General features: G+C 42.3%; 1 protein-coding gene across 1 annotated transcript in view; it reads left to right on the plus strand.

The window, feature by feature from the left end:
• The first annotated feature begins 5,065 nt into the window (after positions 1 to 5,065).
• LOC141989219 (cytosolic phospholipase A2 epsilon-like) overlaps positions 5,066 to 16,822 on the plus strand; it is a 33,112-nt gene continuing 21,355 nt past the window's right edge. Inside the window, exons 1-8 of the mRNA XM_074955654.1 lie at positions 5,066 to 5,179; positions 5,817 to 5,903; positions 9,426 to 9,498; positions 10,251 to 10,387; positions 10,779 to 10,910; positions 13,907 to 13,947; positions 14,681 to 14,723; positions 15,748 to 15,820. Coding sequence (XP_074811755.1) covers positions 5,066 to 5,179; positions 5,817 to 5,903; positions 9,426 to 9,498; positions 10,251 to 10,387; positions 10,779 to 10,910; positions 13,907 to 13,947; positions 14,681 to 14,723; positions 15,748 to 15,820 — 700 coding nt within the window. The remainder of the gene's footprint in view (positions 5,180 to 5,816; positions 5,904 to 9,425; positions 9,499 to 10,250; positions 10,388 to 10,778; positions 10,911 to 13,906; positions 13,948 to 14,680; positions 14,724 to 15,747; positions 15,821 to 16,822) is intronic.

Raw genomic sequence — 16,822 nt, forward strand, 5'->3', positions numbered from 1 at the left:
GATTCTGCAGCATCATGTCTTCACCTCAGGAGTTCCCCGGGATCTGCGCAGCCAATGTTCCTGAACCTTTCTTCATACTGAATGGGGCTGGACATTGGTCTGGTTGGAGATATGGACAGTAAGATGGGGGTAGGGCAAGAGGTTGCTTGTTGGAGGGATAGGGAAGGAAAGGGTTAATATCACAGTTTGGAACAAATTTAATTATCTTCCCGGTTCTGATCCACTAAGCCTCTACATTCTGTTTGTTCTATCTGTTCCCTCCGAAAGACTCACTTTTTCCATGGTATCCTCAAAAAGTCAGTTAATAATTACTACTTATTGATACTGGGGGGCATGACTTGAACAAAGATGTGCATATGCCTTAATGGATGATTAAGTGATTGAGCTGGGTGATTTTTATTGCTTTAACACTTCCTCACTCATCCCTCCCTACTGTTTGTTTCCCTACTCTTCACACCCTCTCCAACACTGGATTGTAAACTCATTGAGTCAAAGTCCATGTCTGTTTCTTGCTTCTGTTAAAGTATTTGTAGAGACATGGGTTTCTGAAGCAGTGTCCGTTTTGTCTGCATTGGGCCTGGAGACTATAAGCAGAAGCTGCTCCTTTCAAGCACACCCAGTTCTTTGCAGTATTTTTTGAATTTCACTTGCTTTGATGTCAGTACTGATCCTCATACCATGTAATCTTTTAGGGCCTGATTTACAAAGATACCTAAAGATGCAGATAGGCATCTAGTAGAATTTCCAAAAGTGCCTAAGGGAGTTGGGTGCCTAACTTGCTTATGTACTTTTGTAGATCCCACTGGAGTATAGCTACATATTTAGGCACCTAAATATTTTTATAATCTGGCCCTTAATATTTAAGAGTTGAATTTACAAATTCTTCAGAGATTGAGCAGCTCTTTACTGGAACTGTGCCAGGAATGAACTGCTGTCTTGACTCTGAATAAGTTTAACCCAGAAACCAGAATTTATTTCCTGTTTCATGCCAAACCCTCCGCTGTCTTCTTTGCTTTCATCTAGCTACACATTTAGGCCTTGTCTAGACTAGAAAAAGGTGCTTTTTTCAATCAAGTTTTAGCAGATCAACTTATAGCCTAGGGTTGTGCCTTAGCTATAACTGACATGTTTGAATCAAGCTAAAGGTGTTAAACTGTACCTACATTTGTGTTAAATGACATTTCCAATTGAGTTAATCTAGCTTGACTAAGATAAATAGACTGAATAAAATACCTTTTTCTTTCTTCTAGACAAGCCTCAGAGATTAGCATTTGTGGTCCTGTTTCAACTCAAATTGTTGACCACTGCCAGTTTGAAATGTGGCAGGAAGTTCTGGTTCAGCCACCTTCCTTCAATCAAGAAGGGATCCAGATCGCAGTCCATTGGCTCAAGTCTGGGAAGGCACCAGCAGTTTGTAACATCACCCTTGAGTTGCTAAAGACAAATGAGAGTATTGTTGTGATGGGGCTGCATAGATTCTTCCAGCCAGTCTGTTGCATTAATATCCTCCTCCAAATAACTAGAAGAAGAGTATTATTTTGCCTCTGTTCAGAACGGGTGATAAATGTATAGAATCATAGAATCAGGGTTGGAAGGGACCTCAGGAGGTCATCTAGTCCAACCCCCTGCTCAAAGCAGGACCGATCCCCAACTAAATCATCCCAGCCAGGGCTTTGTCAAGCCTGACCTTAAAAACTTCTAGGGAAGGAGATTCCACCACCTCCCTAGGTAACGCATTCCAGTGTTTCACCACTCTCGTCGTGAAAAAGGTAGCAATTATAGAGGCAAAGGGAAGTCTTTGCTTCTGTGTTAATGTTTGGAATCAGTGATATACTTTGCAGCAAAGGCCTGGACGTTCAGTGTGGCTTTTGACTTAGTCATTCCACTCTTGATCAGATCTTCACTTTGAGATAACATTTTGAGAAGATGGTTGAATTTAATAAGCTCGGTGCAGCACTTTTGATAGACTTCCATCAGGCCTTTGATTCAGTGCTTTGAGCAAGCTTGTGGCATCTGATAAGGCAACTTAGTGCCCCTGGGTTGATAGAGTCATTCATAGAAGAGCTCTGTAATGGAACAGAAAACTGTGTTTTAATTCATGGTAGATACGTGACATGATTTCCTATTTCCAGGGGCGTTTGGCCAGGCTGCATCTGAAACCAGGCTGCAGCCAAACCAGCTTGAAGAACTAATTAAATATTGACACAAGTTGTGCTTTCTCTCCAGGAAGGTTATGTCCCTTTGGGATTTGCCTGGATTGTAATATAACTCCAGTTAATTGACTGCCAGTTAACTCAAATTCACTAACACATTTATAAATGCTAGTCCAGATTCTCCACAAACATTTGTATACTAGCTTAAACCACAAATGTTTGTGTTTTAGAGCAAATGTATGTAGATTATCAAGACTCACTTTTGCAGATGTGCTAATTTACTCAGCAATCAATTAACTCTCATTAAAACAGGGCCACAAATTTTAGTCTAGACATAGCCTAAGGGCCTGTTTTTCTGTTTCCCTCCACATTAAGGAGTCAACTGTATCATTGCCAAGTGGATGTAGAATGCTGCCAACTCAAAATGGTACTGATTTACGCTCATTTTGCCCTTATATAATGACTGCATAAGATGCAGAACAACAGAGAATCATGCCCTAACTGTACATTCTGAGGTCGCCAACGTCCATGATTAAACAAGGTAAAATTTAAGGATAACGATATTAAGCAAATACAACACATTACCTAACACTAGAAATTGGATTTTATTCTGGACTTTTTTGCAACTGTAGTTGATGCTTTCTAGGGAACATAAGTTAAGGCACTCTTCCCATTCTGCAGAAATTCCCCACAACAGTAGACGTCCCATGAAATCCTCCCCTAAAGCATAAAATATCCTTAAATATAATTAAGATATATTTAAAAAGAAAAGGAGTACTTGTGGCACATTTTTTTCCCCACTGCATGCATCCGATGAAGTGAGCTGTAGCCCACGAAAGCTTATGCTCAAATACATTTGTTAGTCTCCAAGGTGCCAAAAGTCCTCCTGTTCTTTTTGTGGATACAGACTAACACGGCTGCTACTCTGAAACCTAAGATATGGTTGCGTCAGAGGGATGCTGCTGGTGGTTGCTGTTTTGCACCGAATTCGGAATGGCAAGGAGTACACATGTTATACTTAGTAGTAGAGCTGCTCAGGAATTCGTCAAGAAATGCCAGTTCATCAGAACCAAAACTGTTGTGAAACAGACTTGGGTTCAACAAATTTCCCAATTTGAAAAAAATGCTGAGAAAAAAAGTTTCCGAATTGTTGAGACATTTTGCTTCAACATTTTCTCAATTTCAGTTTTCTGGTTCAAGACTTTTCATTTCCAAATGTAAGCTAATTAGACTGAAAAGGGTTTCAAAAAGGGTCAAAATCAAAAACATTTCTAAATTATTGAAATCAACTATTGGATTGACCCAAAATTTAAAAAAATGTTTTTCCGTCTGCGTATATTTTTGAGATTTCAAGGTTTCATCCTGATTTGAGGTGGGAAAATGTTTCGAACTTTTGAAAATATTAATGGGACAGGAAAACTGTTTCCCGTTCGCTCTACTTATCAGCAAGAGCGATGACAGAATGCAACCTAAATAAAAAGTGCATTTCACAATGCTATATTATTATAGCCTGCATACAGAGAAATTGCACAATGCATGCAGGTGTTATACTTTGCAGTGTTTTGAAATAATGTAGCCCATGGCAAGAATTACAATATTGTGCTGACTATGCCAGTTGCCAAATGATTTGGCATGGCAGGCAGGGAAAGACTGTCTCTAATTTATGTAACCGATTTGTGATGTAATTATTGGTAATACTAGCTGCACCTATGTTTTAATATATTTGGAAATATACAAGCAGTTTCGCATGCCTGGAAATTCTTCATTCAACTGCTCCACCCCAGACAAACCAGAAAGGGAACACAAGAATCACAGTTGTAGCTGATGCTGGCAACTGGCCCATAGTTCTGTTCTTTTACAGAGTAGCAAACCCTGGTGAATTTCAGATCTCTGCATAAGTGATGGAATTGTCTTCAAGTTCTGAGCAGGCACTGAAAGAGATGATAACCCACCCTTATTATAGGAAGCCTCACGTAATCGTCTGGAGTGGTCACAAGTCATTCCCCAGCATTCAGCTCCTCCCTGATGCCAAGTGAACAAACAGGCCCAAGAGAAAAAGCTCCCAACTGTGGTGGCAGGGCAAATACTGAAGAAGTTGGCCTCTGAATTAGATTCTAAGTCCTTGTTCCCAGATACTACATCTGTAGCCGTTAGAAGATCTGGTCTTTGAGGTTGCTGAGCTATGTAATTCAGACATCAGCTTGAACTTGTCCCTTGAACTCCTGATCACTCCTTCAGTGATTCAAGCACTAATGACAGACGCAGAGGCTAATGAGCACCAAACAAGCAAACACAGTGGAGAGGAATCCCTTAACAGTAATGTAGGTCAGGGATCTTGGGGACACGCAGAACAGTTTTAAGCAGTTCAACTCAAGAGGCCAGCAGTTTCTTGTTCCTGGCCAATGCTATAACTATTATTCACATCCAGCTGTTTTGACCTCTCATGAAGATACAGAAGACCAGTGTCTTTGATAGCTCCTTGTCTTCAAGTTCATGTGGAGTTTGGGCCCTACCATGCTGTCTGCTAATTGGTTACCGCTGTCTACAATCAGAGGTACTTGCGTTTCAGCGGTGCTCTAAGTGCATAGTTTGCACAGGGCTTTTTTGGATTCCTTTGAGAGGAAAAGTGCAGTATAAAGGGGAAAAAAATAAATTTTGTTATTTATTACTATTTCCTAAAATCCCCATCACTGGGAAGAATAGGGCACTGTGGCTTCAGCATCTCCAGTCCTCCAACCACTGTATCTGCAAAGGAAATCTTCCCCCTTTGCAGTCACCCAAAAGACTCACCTTCCTAGGGTGAGGAAACGGGGGAAGATTCTTTTCGTTTGCGAAGTCAGAGAGGGGTGGGGCTCTGAGTCAGTTTATAAAACAGCTGGTCAGCTGCTTCTGCTGGTTTAAAAACTATAAATATGTTTCAAGAGTCACTACCCTTGAATACTGGATGTGGTATTCAAGTGCCATTGATCGCGTTGGACTTGCATGTAACAGATATCGCAATGGAATCATGTGCCAGTTTACCTCAGGTAAGAATGCTTGAAATTCCAGTCCATTGAGGTGTGTACAGCACAAAGCAGGTGCTGTTCGTCCTGCTTGGTCATTAATTATTGTGTGTCGCTCTTTCCAGACAGGGGAGAAGGTCCTTGCCTCAGGGAATTTACAATCTCAATGAGAAATGACAACAGGCTGGGAAGAGAGGGGAAACCTCTTTGGAGAGAGAGAATTCACTTACAAAGATATCAGATCACCTGGGGCTTTTTGTGTGTTTCATGTTTTTCTTGTTTTGATATGTTATTTTAAACTGTGATATGATTAGCCCCTAGGGAGGGAGCAGGCAGTTGAGATTCAGGTGGAAAGCAAGGCGGGTGAGTCTACAGGGGCAGGTTTACTGTTCCTTTTATAGAGACAGATGAGAGGAGCCTTCATCCTCTGCTGTTTCATACAAACAGCCTACATTCATACCAATTAAAGTAACGAGGGTGTACAAAATGACAGTATTTGGTGCATCAGACGAGCATTGCCACATTCTGGGGCTCTGTGATCCACAGCTCTGAATCTGGCCTTTTCAGCCTTTGTTATAGTGGTTATGCATTTATAATAGTGAATGATATTGGATGGTGAGAAGTTTCTTTTCAGTGTTATCATTTCTCTCTCTTGCTTCAGGACCTGAACACTAAGACTAATCCATTGGGAATGAGAGAAGCCAAGGAGAGGGATCTGTGCACAGTGCAGCGGACTGCTGACAATAAGGTACTATACAAGAGAATTTCAGAATCAAACCATGTTAGGGTTGTTTCTGCCGGTGGAGGGAAGGGGAGGACAAATTTATTCACTGATAATTTGAATAGCTCCTTAATGTCTAAGCAATCCCAGCTTCGTGGGTGAAACATGCTGATGTTTAACATTTGAATCATTCTTTGTTCATATTAAAGTTCTGCAGCTTGGTGCATGGAAAATTTTAGTATCTCCGTTACTTGAAAAGGGATCGGTTTAAATGGACTTTCTACTGTAAAATATGTGTTACTACAGACGAGGACAAATTTACTGCTGGTGTGAGGGGTAATTGACATAAATGAAGCGGGGCTATTTGCACCTTCAATGAATCTGGCGCAGTGTCTCATTGGTTTTTCAAATGGTGTAAACCCAGTTTTATGGGTCAACATTACTTCTGGCCTCTGCTGGAGGGAAAGTCATCACAACACAGAGCTTCAGGGGGAATTAATACACATTATATTAAATCCTCCAACGGGAAGTCAGGGTACCAGCTTTACTCAAGAAGACACCTCTTCATGCTGGCAAACTCTCCAGTTTTCACCCTGTCTCTAACCTGCCCTTCTGTTGGTGAAGTGTATTGAGATGGTGACGCTAGTGTCATCCAGAATCCTTGCATTTCACTTGGTCCCTGGCTTTAGACCTGGGCATGGTACAGAGACCACACTGGTCTCAATAGTTGGTGATCTCTTCTGAGGAATATATTGTGTTCATGTGCCTGTGCTGTTTATCCCTTTTGCCTTAGGTGCAAATTGGAATTGTTCACCTGTGTGTACAAGAGTTTGCACCTGCAAAATTTGCTTTTGTTTACCCAAGTGGAGGTTGATGACTAAAAATCAGGCCCTATAAACCAATCTGTCAAACACAACTCTGATGTATTTGAAGTGCCACTTAACCATAGAATCATAGAAATGTAGGGCTGGAAGGGACTTGGAGAGGTCATCTAGTCCAGCCCTCTGTACAGGCGCAGGACAAACCAAACCTGGATATTTATATTTTATGTATGTTAATATTTGATAAGACCTAATCCTGCATCACTGAAGTGAATGGGAGTTTTGCCACTGACTGCAGTGGGTGCTGGATTAAGTCCATAGTGCATAAGAGAGTTAAAAAATGGTCCTATTGCTCCCTGTCCATCCACTGTAGAATACGCTTCTATTACGGAGCCTCTGAATGTGGCACGGCTGAATAGATTAAAAACTATATATGTAAATGACAGACTTTGTGTTTGTTAGCAATAAAGGGAATATGCTAACACTGAATAATAATTCTCAGATCATGAAGGATTTGAATGGTTTTCTCTCGAATCTCCATGGGAAAATTAGCAGAATTAGAATCAGAGAATCATAGAATAGCAGGGTTGGAAGGGACCTCAGGAGGTCATCTAGTCCAACCCCCTGCTCAAAGCAGGACCAATCCCCAATTTTTGCCCCACATCCCTAAATGGCTCCCGTAAGGATTGAACTCACAACCCTAGGTTTAGCAGGCCAATTAAGAGAATCTAGCTCTCTAATGGCATGGTATTTATTAAACTATTTAGGAAACACCACCTATTTTTGTCAGGTGGGATCACAAAATATTGAGTTACAAACATCATACTGATTGTTTAAGAAATTTCCCCCTTCTGTTCATTAATTAGATGTGACACATTAATAGAAAAATAACGCTGCACTTCCCTAGAGTCTTTCATCCACAGCTTAAAAATTGCTTTACAAACTTTGAACCAAATCCTTCAAGCCTTCTTTAGGCAAAACTGCCATGGATTTAAATGGGAGATTTGCATTAGTAAAGACTGTGTGATTTGGTCCATTAATTATTTAAGCCCTCACAATAGCCTCTGAGATCTCTTGAGTATATAACTTGCACTATGTACAGTGTGTTAAGTTGGAACGTTTTGAGTAATGATTTACTTCCAATTAATGTTGTGTCCTATTTTGTTTTTTTCCCTTTCTGGAACCTTTGAAATGGAGGGTTCATCTTAAGTAAAGTGTGAACTGAATGAAAAATATAAATAAAATGGGGGAAATGAAGATGACCCCAAGAAAGGATCAGGGGAGCAATGTGAGAGGTTGGGGGAGAAATGTTAAATCTCACCCCAGGGGAGACAGTCTGGTTAAAAGTAATTAAACAGCTGGGTAGAGGAGATGAGGGATTTTTATGTGAAACAGGGTTAAACATGGTAGTTTCACCTGAGTTTCACTTCACATTTCTGGTGCAAACTCCAAGGGTCCAAACCCAGGTAATTCAAAATTAAAGGAAAGATTCTCACAAATCTCTGGTTTCAGAGTAGCAGCCGTAGAGCTTAGCTCAGTGCTCTCATGCAGTTACAAGAAATCACTTCAAAGGAATCCATATTCCATGGTGAGTAGCATGAGGGAGGTATCAAAGTGGAGAGAACTGAAATTGAGACTAGAAGTAACCTGGGGACCCTGGAGTAAATATTGCCCGCTGGAGGCTTCAACACACTAAGAAGAGCTCTGCTGAGAATAGCAGCCACTTCCCCTGACTCCCAAACCATATGTGCTGCACCAGTGGCAGCTGGATCTCAAAGAACTAAAATTGTACCATTTATAAAAACCTCTACAATTTTTCCTTTTCTCACCTAAAAACTACATGAAAAATCCAGCTCCCAACTAGGCCCTGAATTATACAAACTAACACAACTGGACTTTAGTTAGAAACCAAACCAAGCTCCCCTAAGGGGGCCATTTGGGGATCTGGGGCAAAAATTGGGGATTGGTCCTGCTTTGAGCAGGGGGTTGGACTAGATGACCTCCTGAGGTCCCTTCCAACCCTGATAGTCTATGAAATTGTATGAATCTGTGTCTCATATTGTTTTAATCACAGAATCTGGCTTAGATGATTAGTAGTAAAATATCCGGGGGTAGCCGTGTTAGTCTGTATCCAGAAAAACAACAAGGAGTCCGGTGGCACCTTAAAGACTACTGTGCAGAGAAACGCGGGCGACGGCGGGCAGAGGGCTCCTCTCTCTCTTCCTGTCCCATGTCACCTTCCTCCTCCACAAAGCTCCTTTGCATGCCCCCTGCTGTCCCCTTCCTTTCCTCTCTGGGCTCTGCCCCGCTGGGCAGCGCCTAGCGCGATGGGCCGCTGCACCCTGCCTGGGTACCCCAGTGACCTGCTGTGGATGTGCCTTTCTCCCCTTAGCCCCCTTCCTTCCCCGTCGGCATGTCCCTGGCGCTCCACAGCCATGTTGCTCAGACATCAGCAGGGCCCCTCCCTGTCCCCCCCGGCAAGTTAAATGCAGGGACCCTTCCTGGTGCCCTTGGCTGTGAGGTTGTTGGCCCTGTGAACCCAGTCCAGCTTAGCCCCCAGTTATCCTTCCCCAAATAGATTTGTTGACCATTTTAGTATCATACAGAAGCTGCCTGAGCAGGTTGCTTATTTGTTAGGTATTTCTCCCTCCCTCATGACCATTTCTATCTACTAGATCTACCCCACATTTTAATGTTCACCCTGGCCTTTTGTATGTTTATTCTGCAGACAGAATCATCTCCTTGTTACTTGCTCACTGTAAGAGTCATAAGGGCGAGGAATCTCCATCAGACAGATACCTGTGAGTAACTTTCCTGATCTAGAGGTTCCACATAGTTCTGCACTGGGAATGGTGCTGAGCTGTTCTGCTCCAGGGGGACCTGTACTCCTCCAGGGAAGAAGAAGGCTTCCTAGATTTCCTCAGTGCCCAGAAGGAGCCCACCCACTGCTACACCCTTTTAAGAGATGCAGCATATTTACTTTTGTGTGCTGATCCAGGGTGAAGTGCCAGAGTGGAGGGGGAGCAGACAGGGCAATTGCCTGCACCTATTGCACACCTCTCCTCATGCTCAGAGGGAAATTGAGAAAGCAGTTCCTGCTCTCCACTGAAAGCAAGGACTGCAACTGTGTCTGACCCTTATGTAGGTTGTGCAAAGGTGGGGGAGGTTCCTTGGGGTCTCCCCCATACTGTGCCCTTACGTTAGGGCCAGGCATAGATTGGCGCAGTATAGCTATGTTTTTTCTCACAGGCTATATAAAATATTCATGCTTTTTTCCAAGAAAAATAATAAAAAGCTTAACAAGAAAATAACTGCTTCAATGTATAAAATGGAAAAGCTTCTTTTAAAAAAATGTGTTTATTGCTGCAGTTATATAAAGAAGGATCAAATTCCTCCTCTTCTCCATCCCTATTACCTGGACTGGGCTGGATATGTTGGACAGAAAAGAAAGCTTTCATTTTGTTCAATGTGTTCATTCCCCCTAGTGCCAATTAGCACTGCATAAATTGCTGTGTTGTCATTTAGCAAGGTTGTTTTTGTTTTTAATATGCAGTAAGCCAGTCTGATTGCTATGTGACCCTGTGGCTGCCGACAGCTTCGGCTGAAAAGTTCTGGACTAAAACCATCAACAACTGCAAAGACCCAGTCTGGAATGAAACCTTCTACTACAGGATCCAGAGCCAGGTCAAGGTAAGGCCTTGAGAACTCTCTCTTATCTGTGCTCTAGAGAGTTCTCTCCTGCAGAAAGGATGATGGTAATGTTCCTGGCTGGCACAAGATGTTAAAATGACACATCTCAACTCAAAAGTTTGCCATCTTGCACCAGGCAGTGGAAGCCAAATGTATCAGTCAGCCACATGCCTAGCTTTGGGCTGGGGAAAACCCGCATTACTTAGAGTTAGAAGATGTCTTTTCAAAGGTAGATGTTTCCGTCATTTCCTCATTCCTCCTCTCTCCCACCGTACACTCTCTTTCTCTCTCCCCCCCTCTTTGCGCAATATTTTCCCCAGGAGTCCCTGCTTCCTGGGCTCTGTGAAAGCCAGAATGCAGAATTTCTAAACTCCCTCATCTCCGTTCCCAGAACGTGCTGGAGCTGGGTATCTACGATGAGGATGATGTTACCCAGGACGATCACCTCTTCACTGTGCGCTTTGATGTGGCTAAACTTCCACTTGGAGAAAGAGTTCTCATGTACTTCAAGTCTGACCCACAGGTGAAGTATGAAATAACAGGGAGGGCTGGGTGAAAGGGACGCACTCTTCTGGGTTTTCTGCCTACACTACTATTTGTAATGTATTACTGTTTTCCTTCCTGCATGTTGGATTGCCCACCCTAGTAGTCTGTCATTCTAACCCTCTGGAAAGGCCTCTTTGCTGGCGCTTCCTCCATTACACTGAAGGGTTTTGCCTCCATGCTCTTGGGCAATGGAGGCTGGCGGAAGTGGGATGCTCTTTGCAAAGCAGTCTCTTCAATGAGTTTGCCGCCAAAGATGACCCTAGTGGAGATTATTCTTCCCTCCAACGGGTATCACTTGAAGTTCTCTGTCACAACTTGTTGGCACCAACCCAGCAATTATGAGGTAGTAGTTCTGAGATCTGGAACTGATACTAGACTGTATCTAGTACTAGTTTATGCATAGCTTATAATTATACACCGTGACAGTAATTTTGGCACATGGCTACCTAAACAAGATGTTTAAATTGCATAGCTGATTACTTAAATTGACAAATAGCTGTATAAAGTCCTATTTAAAGTCACGTCTGGAAAGTTGTGACTTTTTTTAACAAGTTTCCTAAATGATCAATTGCAATGTAATATACAGCTGGTGTGAAGGGGCAATTAACAGGAAAGCTTGGTATCAAGAGATCTATCAGGTATCTTATGTCCAAGCCACCTCACTGGCATTGGTACTATCAGTGCTAAGGTAAAGAGTATTGGCTAGGTAGGAGAGAGGAGAATATCCTTTGGGTGTTTATGTGGAGAATCTCTGTGTACTTTCACAAGGTCAAAGCAACAGGGGCATAGGACTATAGTATTTATATAAAGTATCCCCACATGGACACAAACAGTGAGAACAGCTCCTGTGTTGCAAAATAATGTCAGGTACGGTGGGTTTTTTTTTTTAAGACTTGAAAAGATGAAATAAGCTGCATCTGCTGCAAAAAATTGAAGGTGACTTTGCAACAGCACTTTCTGTACTGGGGTCAGGTTTATACACGCAACAGGGCTTTTCTGAACGGGAAGCATTATCATGTTCAGGGGTTCTTAACGTTTTTCATATCATGGACCAAATCTATTGGAGGGATTGTCACATTCGCCTCCCAACATCTCAGTCATCATCCCATTTGCGATCCCAAAACACGCCTGAGAGAGCTACAACAATTGCTTGTATGCAAAAGTAATAGTTGGAAAGAATGTAGGTATGTTTTTAGCTGTCTTTAATGTGATAAGTGTATTGTCCTTTTTAAAAGACTATATTAATCACACAGAATCCTTTCACTCTTCAGTTATCCATCTCCTCTCTTCCCATCTGATTCTCCCACTCCTTTGGACATGGTTTCCTGCCAGTTGATCCCCTTCTTCTCCAGGCCCCATCCATGCTGCCCTAATTCCAGATTTCCTTCTACTCTGCTGCCCTGGGCATATTGCCAAGTGACCTTGTCCTCCTCTTCCACTGTTCCCCTGCATGTTTCTAAGGGATGTCTACACTTCAAGTTGGGGGTGTCATGCCCAGCTCTGTTTGAGCTAGTGCACTAAAGAGAGTGTACGTGCAGCAGCAAGAGCAATGGGAAATATCTCATTGTGCAACGAGTGTAGCTGAATGCAGGTTAAGTTGAACAAGCCTTTATTAAACACTTTGGACTGCTCTGTCCATGTGACTGAGTTGCTTTCAGCCTAATTCTTAGTATGACCTCCTTTCCTTTTGTCCTCTCAAGAACAGTCCCTTCAGGTAACATGGCCATCTGACTCCACTCCATTGGGATAGAAGATGGGGTGGGATCTGAGTTACCCAGGAAAGAATTTTCTGTAGTATCTGGCTGGTGAGTCTTGCCCATATGCTCAGGGTTTAGCTGATTGCCATATTTGGGGTCGGGAAGGAATTTTCCTCCAGGGCAGATTGGAAGAGACCCTGGAGGTTTTTCGCCTTCCTCTGTAGCATGGGGCACGGGTCACTTGCTGGAGGATTCTCCGCTCCTTGAAGTCTTTAAACCACGATTTGAGGACTTCAATAGCTCAGACATAGGTGAGAGGTTTTTTGCAGGAGTGGTGGGTGAAATTCTGTAGCCTGCGTTGTGCAGGAGGTCAGACTAGATGATCATAATGGTCCCTTCTGACCTAAATATCTATGAATCATCACACATGAGGGGCTAACTGCTCTGAATATGTACATAGTGTCTTGGCCAGGCCAAAGCGACACTCTATTTTTAGCACACTAGCTCAATCAGAGCTAGTGAGAGTACGTCTCCTCGAGCTGGGAATCACATCCCCCTTCCCCCTGTTTGAAGTGTAGACACACACACCCTCAATCTCCTCTCCTACTAGCAGTCTGTCTACACTGCAGCTGGGCGGTGTGATTCCCACTGCGGGAAGACAGGCTCATGCTCGCTCAGCTGAAGCTAGCACGCTAAATATAGCCATGTGGAAGCTGCAGCATTGGCAGCAGTTTGAGCTAGCCAACCAAGCTCAGACCTAGGGGGTCAGGGAGGCTTGTAGCCCAGTCTGCGGCATCCACACTGCTATGTTTAGCAGGCTAGCTCAGCTCAAGCTAGTGTGAGTCTGTCTACCCACACTGGAAATCACACCTCCCAGCTGCAGTGTAGACATATACTAGAAGACTTCCTTATATTGACAGGCTCTAGCTCCTCTCCCACTGATGGGTTGCAACTCCAGTCCTACTGGTGGCAATGATCCCAGACAGCATCTCATTCCCCCCACCCCTATTAGGTAACAGCAGCTCCCGGGCGAGGAAGGCACGCTAACACCTCTTCTTCGTTCACAGCTGCTTTTACAGACATCCAGGCCCTTCTTAGCAATAAAGAGCCTTAGTGCTTGTGTAAAAGCAGCAAGAAGCGAGGAGGAGAAGCCAGCACCAAGTGAACTGACAGGTATCCATGGACCACCACTAAGTGCTCCACAGATCCCTAGTAGTGCATGGGACACAGTTTGAGAACCTATGTTATAATAATCACGTTAACTTTCTTTCTTCAGAGAAAGGAGGAGCTGGAGGTGGAATTCAGCCTGGAGAATATGTAAGTAAAAGCCAAATGCTATAGAATCTGTAAGGGACAGAAGCAACAATTCAGAGACTAATGAATGAATCCATTTCATTGGCCCAGAATGCATCATTCTTTGACACTACTACTAATAAGCATAGTTTACAATGAGATTTATGGTATCTGTAATATCAAAGAACGGCGCATTCTGGGAGAATCATCAGTGAATCATGAACAGGCAGGAGAATTTCACAGAGGGGGAAGAATGATTAAAAAGCTAGTTAAGTTTTTTTCTGTGCTGAATACCCATTAAGGCGTGATTAGTGGGACAGTCTTCACCTGTATCTGGTATTAACTCAAATTTCATTTTAGCTTCATAGTTTGTCTTTGAGATAAATGGGGCAATATTGTTCTCTTAATGGTATCTGTTTTGTCTGGAATACTTCTTTTACATTTGGAATCTTGATCCAATGAAGCCAACTGTAATCTCACTTTAGTGAATGTCAGAAAACAGTCACATGGTGTGGCCCAGTAGGAAATATTTGTTAGCTTGATGACTTGAATGGCATGAGCTTTAGTGGTTGTGCCATGGCAAAGCGCTATAGGGGGACTTGCACCATGAGATTTCTAGAATTATCCTTTGTTCAGACACAACGCTTCCAAAATTTAGCACAAAACTAAGATAAGCCAGATAACAGTTGGGAGAAAAGTGTCTCATTAAATTATATTGCACCCATTACTAAATATGCACTTTTCATTTTGTTTCTAGTTCGGATCCCTCTGAAACCATCCTGACTAATGGAGTTCTAGTGGTAACTCTTATGTTCTGTTATCATCCCTGTCCTGTAGCAGTACTCATAATGCAGGTGAGATGAGGGTTGCCAATTTTGATTGGACGTATTCCTGGAGGTTTCATCACATGACATCTTTAATTAAAGATTAATCTTTAATTGCTGGAGGCTCCAGGACAATCCTGGAGGATTGGCAACCCTCAGTGGGACTAGAGAAACTGTGTGCTGCTTCGCAGTCAGCAGGGCAAGGCACACTCCTGCAGAGAGAGGCTGAGACTGAAAATAGATGTGATTTCCCTCTTAGTCATCTGACTCACACCCATCTCCTCCCGTGTATCATGTTTGGAGAGCTATGACTGGAGCAGCTGCGAGACCCACCAAGCCAGCACTCCTACAATAATGCAGAGTGATTCCTTCTGGCAAAAATTGGGAGTGGTATAGTGGTGAGTTGCCTCACAGCCAGCATTCTCACCTTATTGCCTGCAGTGGGAGGCACTGATCTCTGTAAAGCTATGAGCTCCCCCACAGACATTATTATTCAGTCCCATCCTCTGACACTGTATGAAATGGTGGAGGAACAATTTGCTTCCCCATAGTCTGTTCCTATACCATTCCCCCAAATTACTGGCACTTAATAACAATAACACTTCCCACAAGGGCTTTGCTTGCCAGTGATACTGGTTCTTAGTAGCTTTCTCTCATTGTTATTTTTTCTCCTGAATTAGTCCTTTGTGCCCCTCTCTGTATCCTGAGAATGCTGTTAGTTTGGCCTGCCTCACACTCTTCAGAGAAGCTGTGTTGTAAGTCACAACCACCCATCCTTTCTTACAGCTGATGACTACATATGACTCCCTACAGTTATTCAGTTTCATTCATAATCAGAAAGCAAGGTCATTGTAGAACATTTGGTTTTCCTAGGGGCTGAGCATGTTGCCTACGAAGCATTCAATTTGTCCATCAACAGTAATACACTAGGATGGGAAGTAGAACCTCAGATCATAATATTCTCCATCATGAGTTATTTTATTGTTCTTCTCGGTTACAGTCTCGCAAAGTCTGCTGTTTGGAAGTCCAGGTGGATGAGAAGAAGAGGGAAAAGAAAAGGAAGCCTTCATCACGTGAGATTTTTGCTTCATTAACTGGCTATAAGTAACCAGATATTGATTCTACTATGGTGATTGGCCATTCTATGAATCATTAAAATAAATAAATGGAATAAAATAATATTTCCGCATGATACAACTTTCTTAACACCAATTTTAAAATGAATAATCCGTTATCGGTTACATGGACTACATCCCATGCATCTGTATAGTGAACTCCTTTAAAGTAACACTAAAGCTGAGATTTTAATCACGGAAGGGTTAGAGTTATGATTCTGACAGCAACCTTAATTTTGTTCACTTGTGTGAGCTGATGTCCATTACAAAAGGCTTTTCATTAAATGATTACACAGCTTAAGGGAAATAACTCGGAATACAACATAGAGAAAAGAGTACAATTTCTTTGCTTTACATTGTGTTGAACTGTTTTCCAAATATTGAATCACATTGTCCAGTGTGGTATTAATTTAATGAGAGAGAAATCTGTCTAGGGCAAATATTCAAGTGTGTAGAATTAATATTGATTTTATAACTAGAATTGTCTGACCTTTCTGTGATTAAAATCTCAAGCATGGTGTTATGTAATATTGTTTTTACATATTCTTTCCTTTGTTTGTTTATTTAAAAAACATATTACAAAATCAGTGAAAACTTCCAGTATATTACCTCATAATGTCTCCTTTAGAGGCCTTTTTTACAGATTTAGTCTAAAATGTATTGTTCATTTTTATATTGTATTAGCACTGGGGTGCCCCATTGTGCTAGGCATTGAACAAACACACCTGTCTAAACTAGGGAAAAGGCTTGTTTAAAAACACTTGTTAGTTAAGACATTTTAATTAACATTATTTCTAAAGCCCATTAAGCACTTAGGCTCAGATGCTCAAAGGTATTCAGGCCCCTAACTCCCTTTGAAATCAAGCACCTAAATACCTTTGGCCATGGGGCTGATCATGACCATTTTTAAAGGTATGAAATCCTTTCTATACTTAGTTTTAAGTAGTGTTTAAAAATATG

The sequence above is a fragment of the Natator depressus genome, chromosome 6 (assembly GCF_965152275.1).
Source record: "Natator depressus isolate rNatDep1 chromosome 6, rNatDep2.hap1, whole genome shotgun sequence".
In the NCBI taxonomy this organism is placed as follows: Eukaryota; Metazoa; Chordata; order Testudines; family Cheloniidae; genus Natator; species Natator depressus.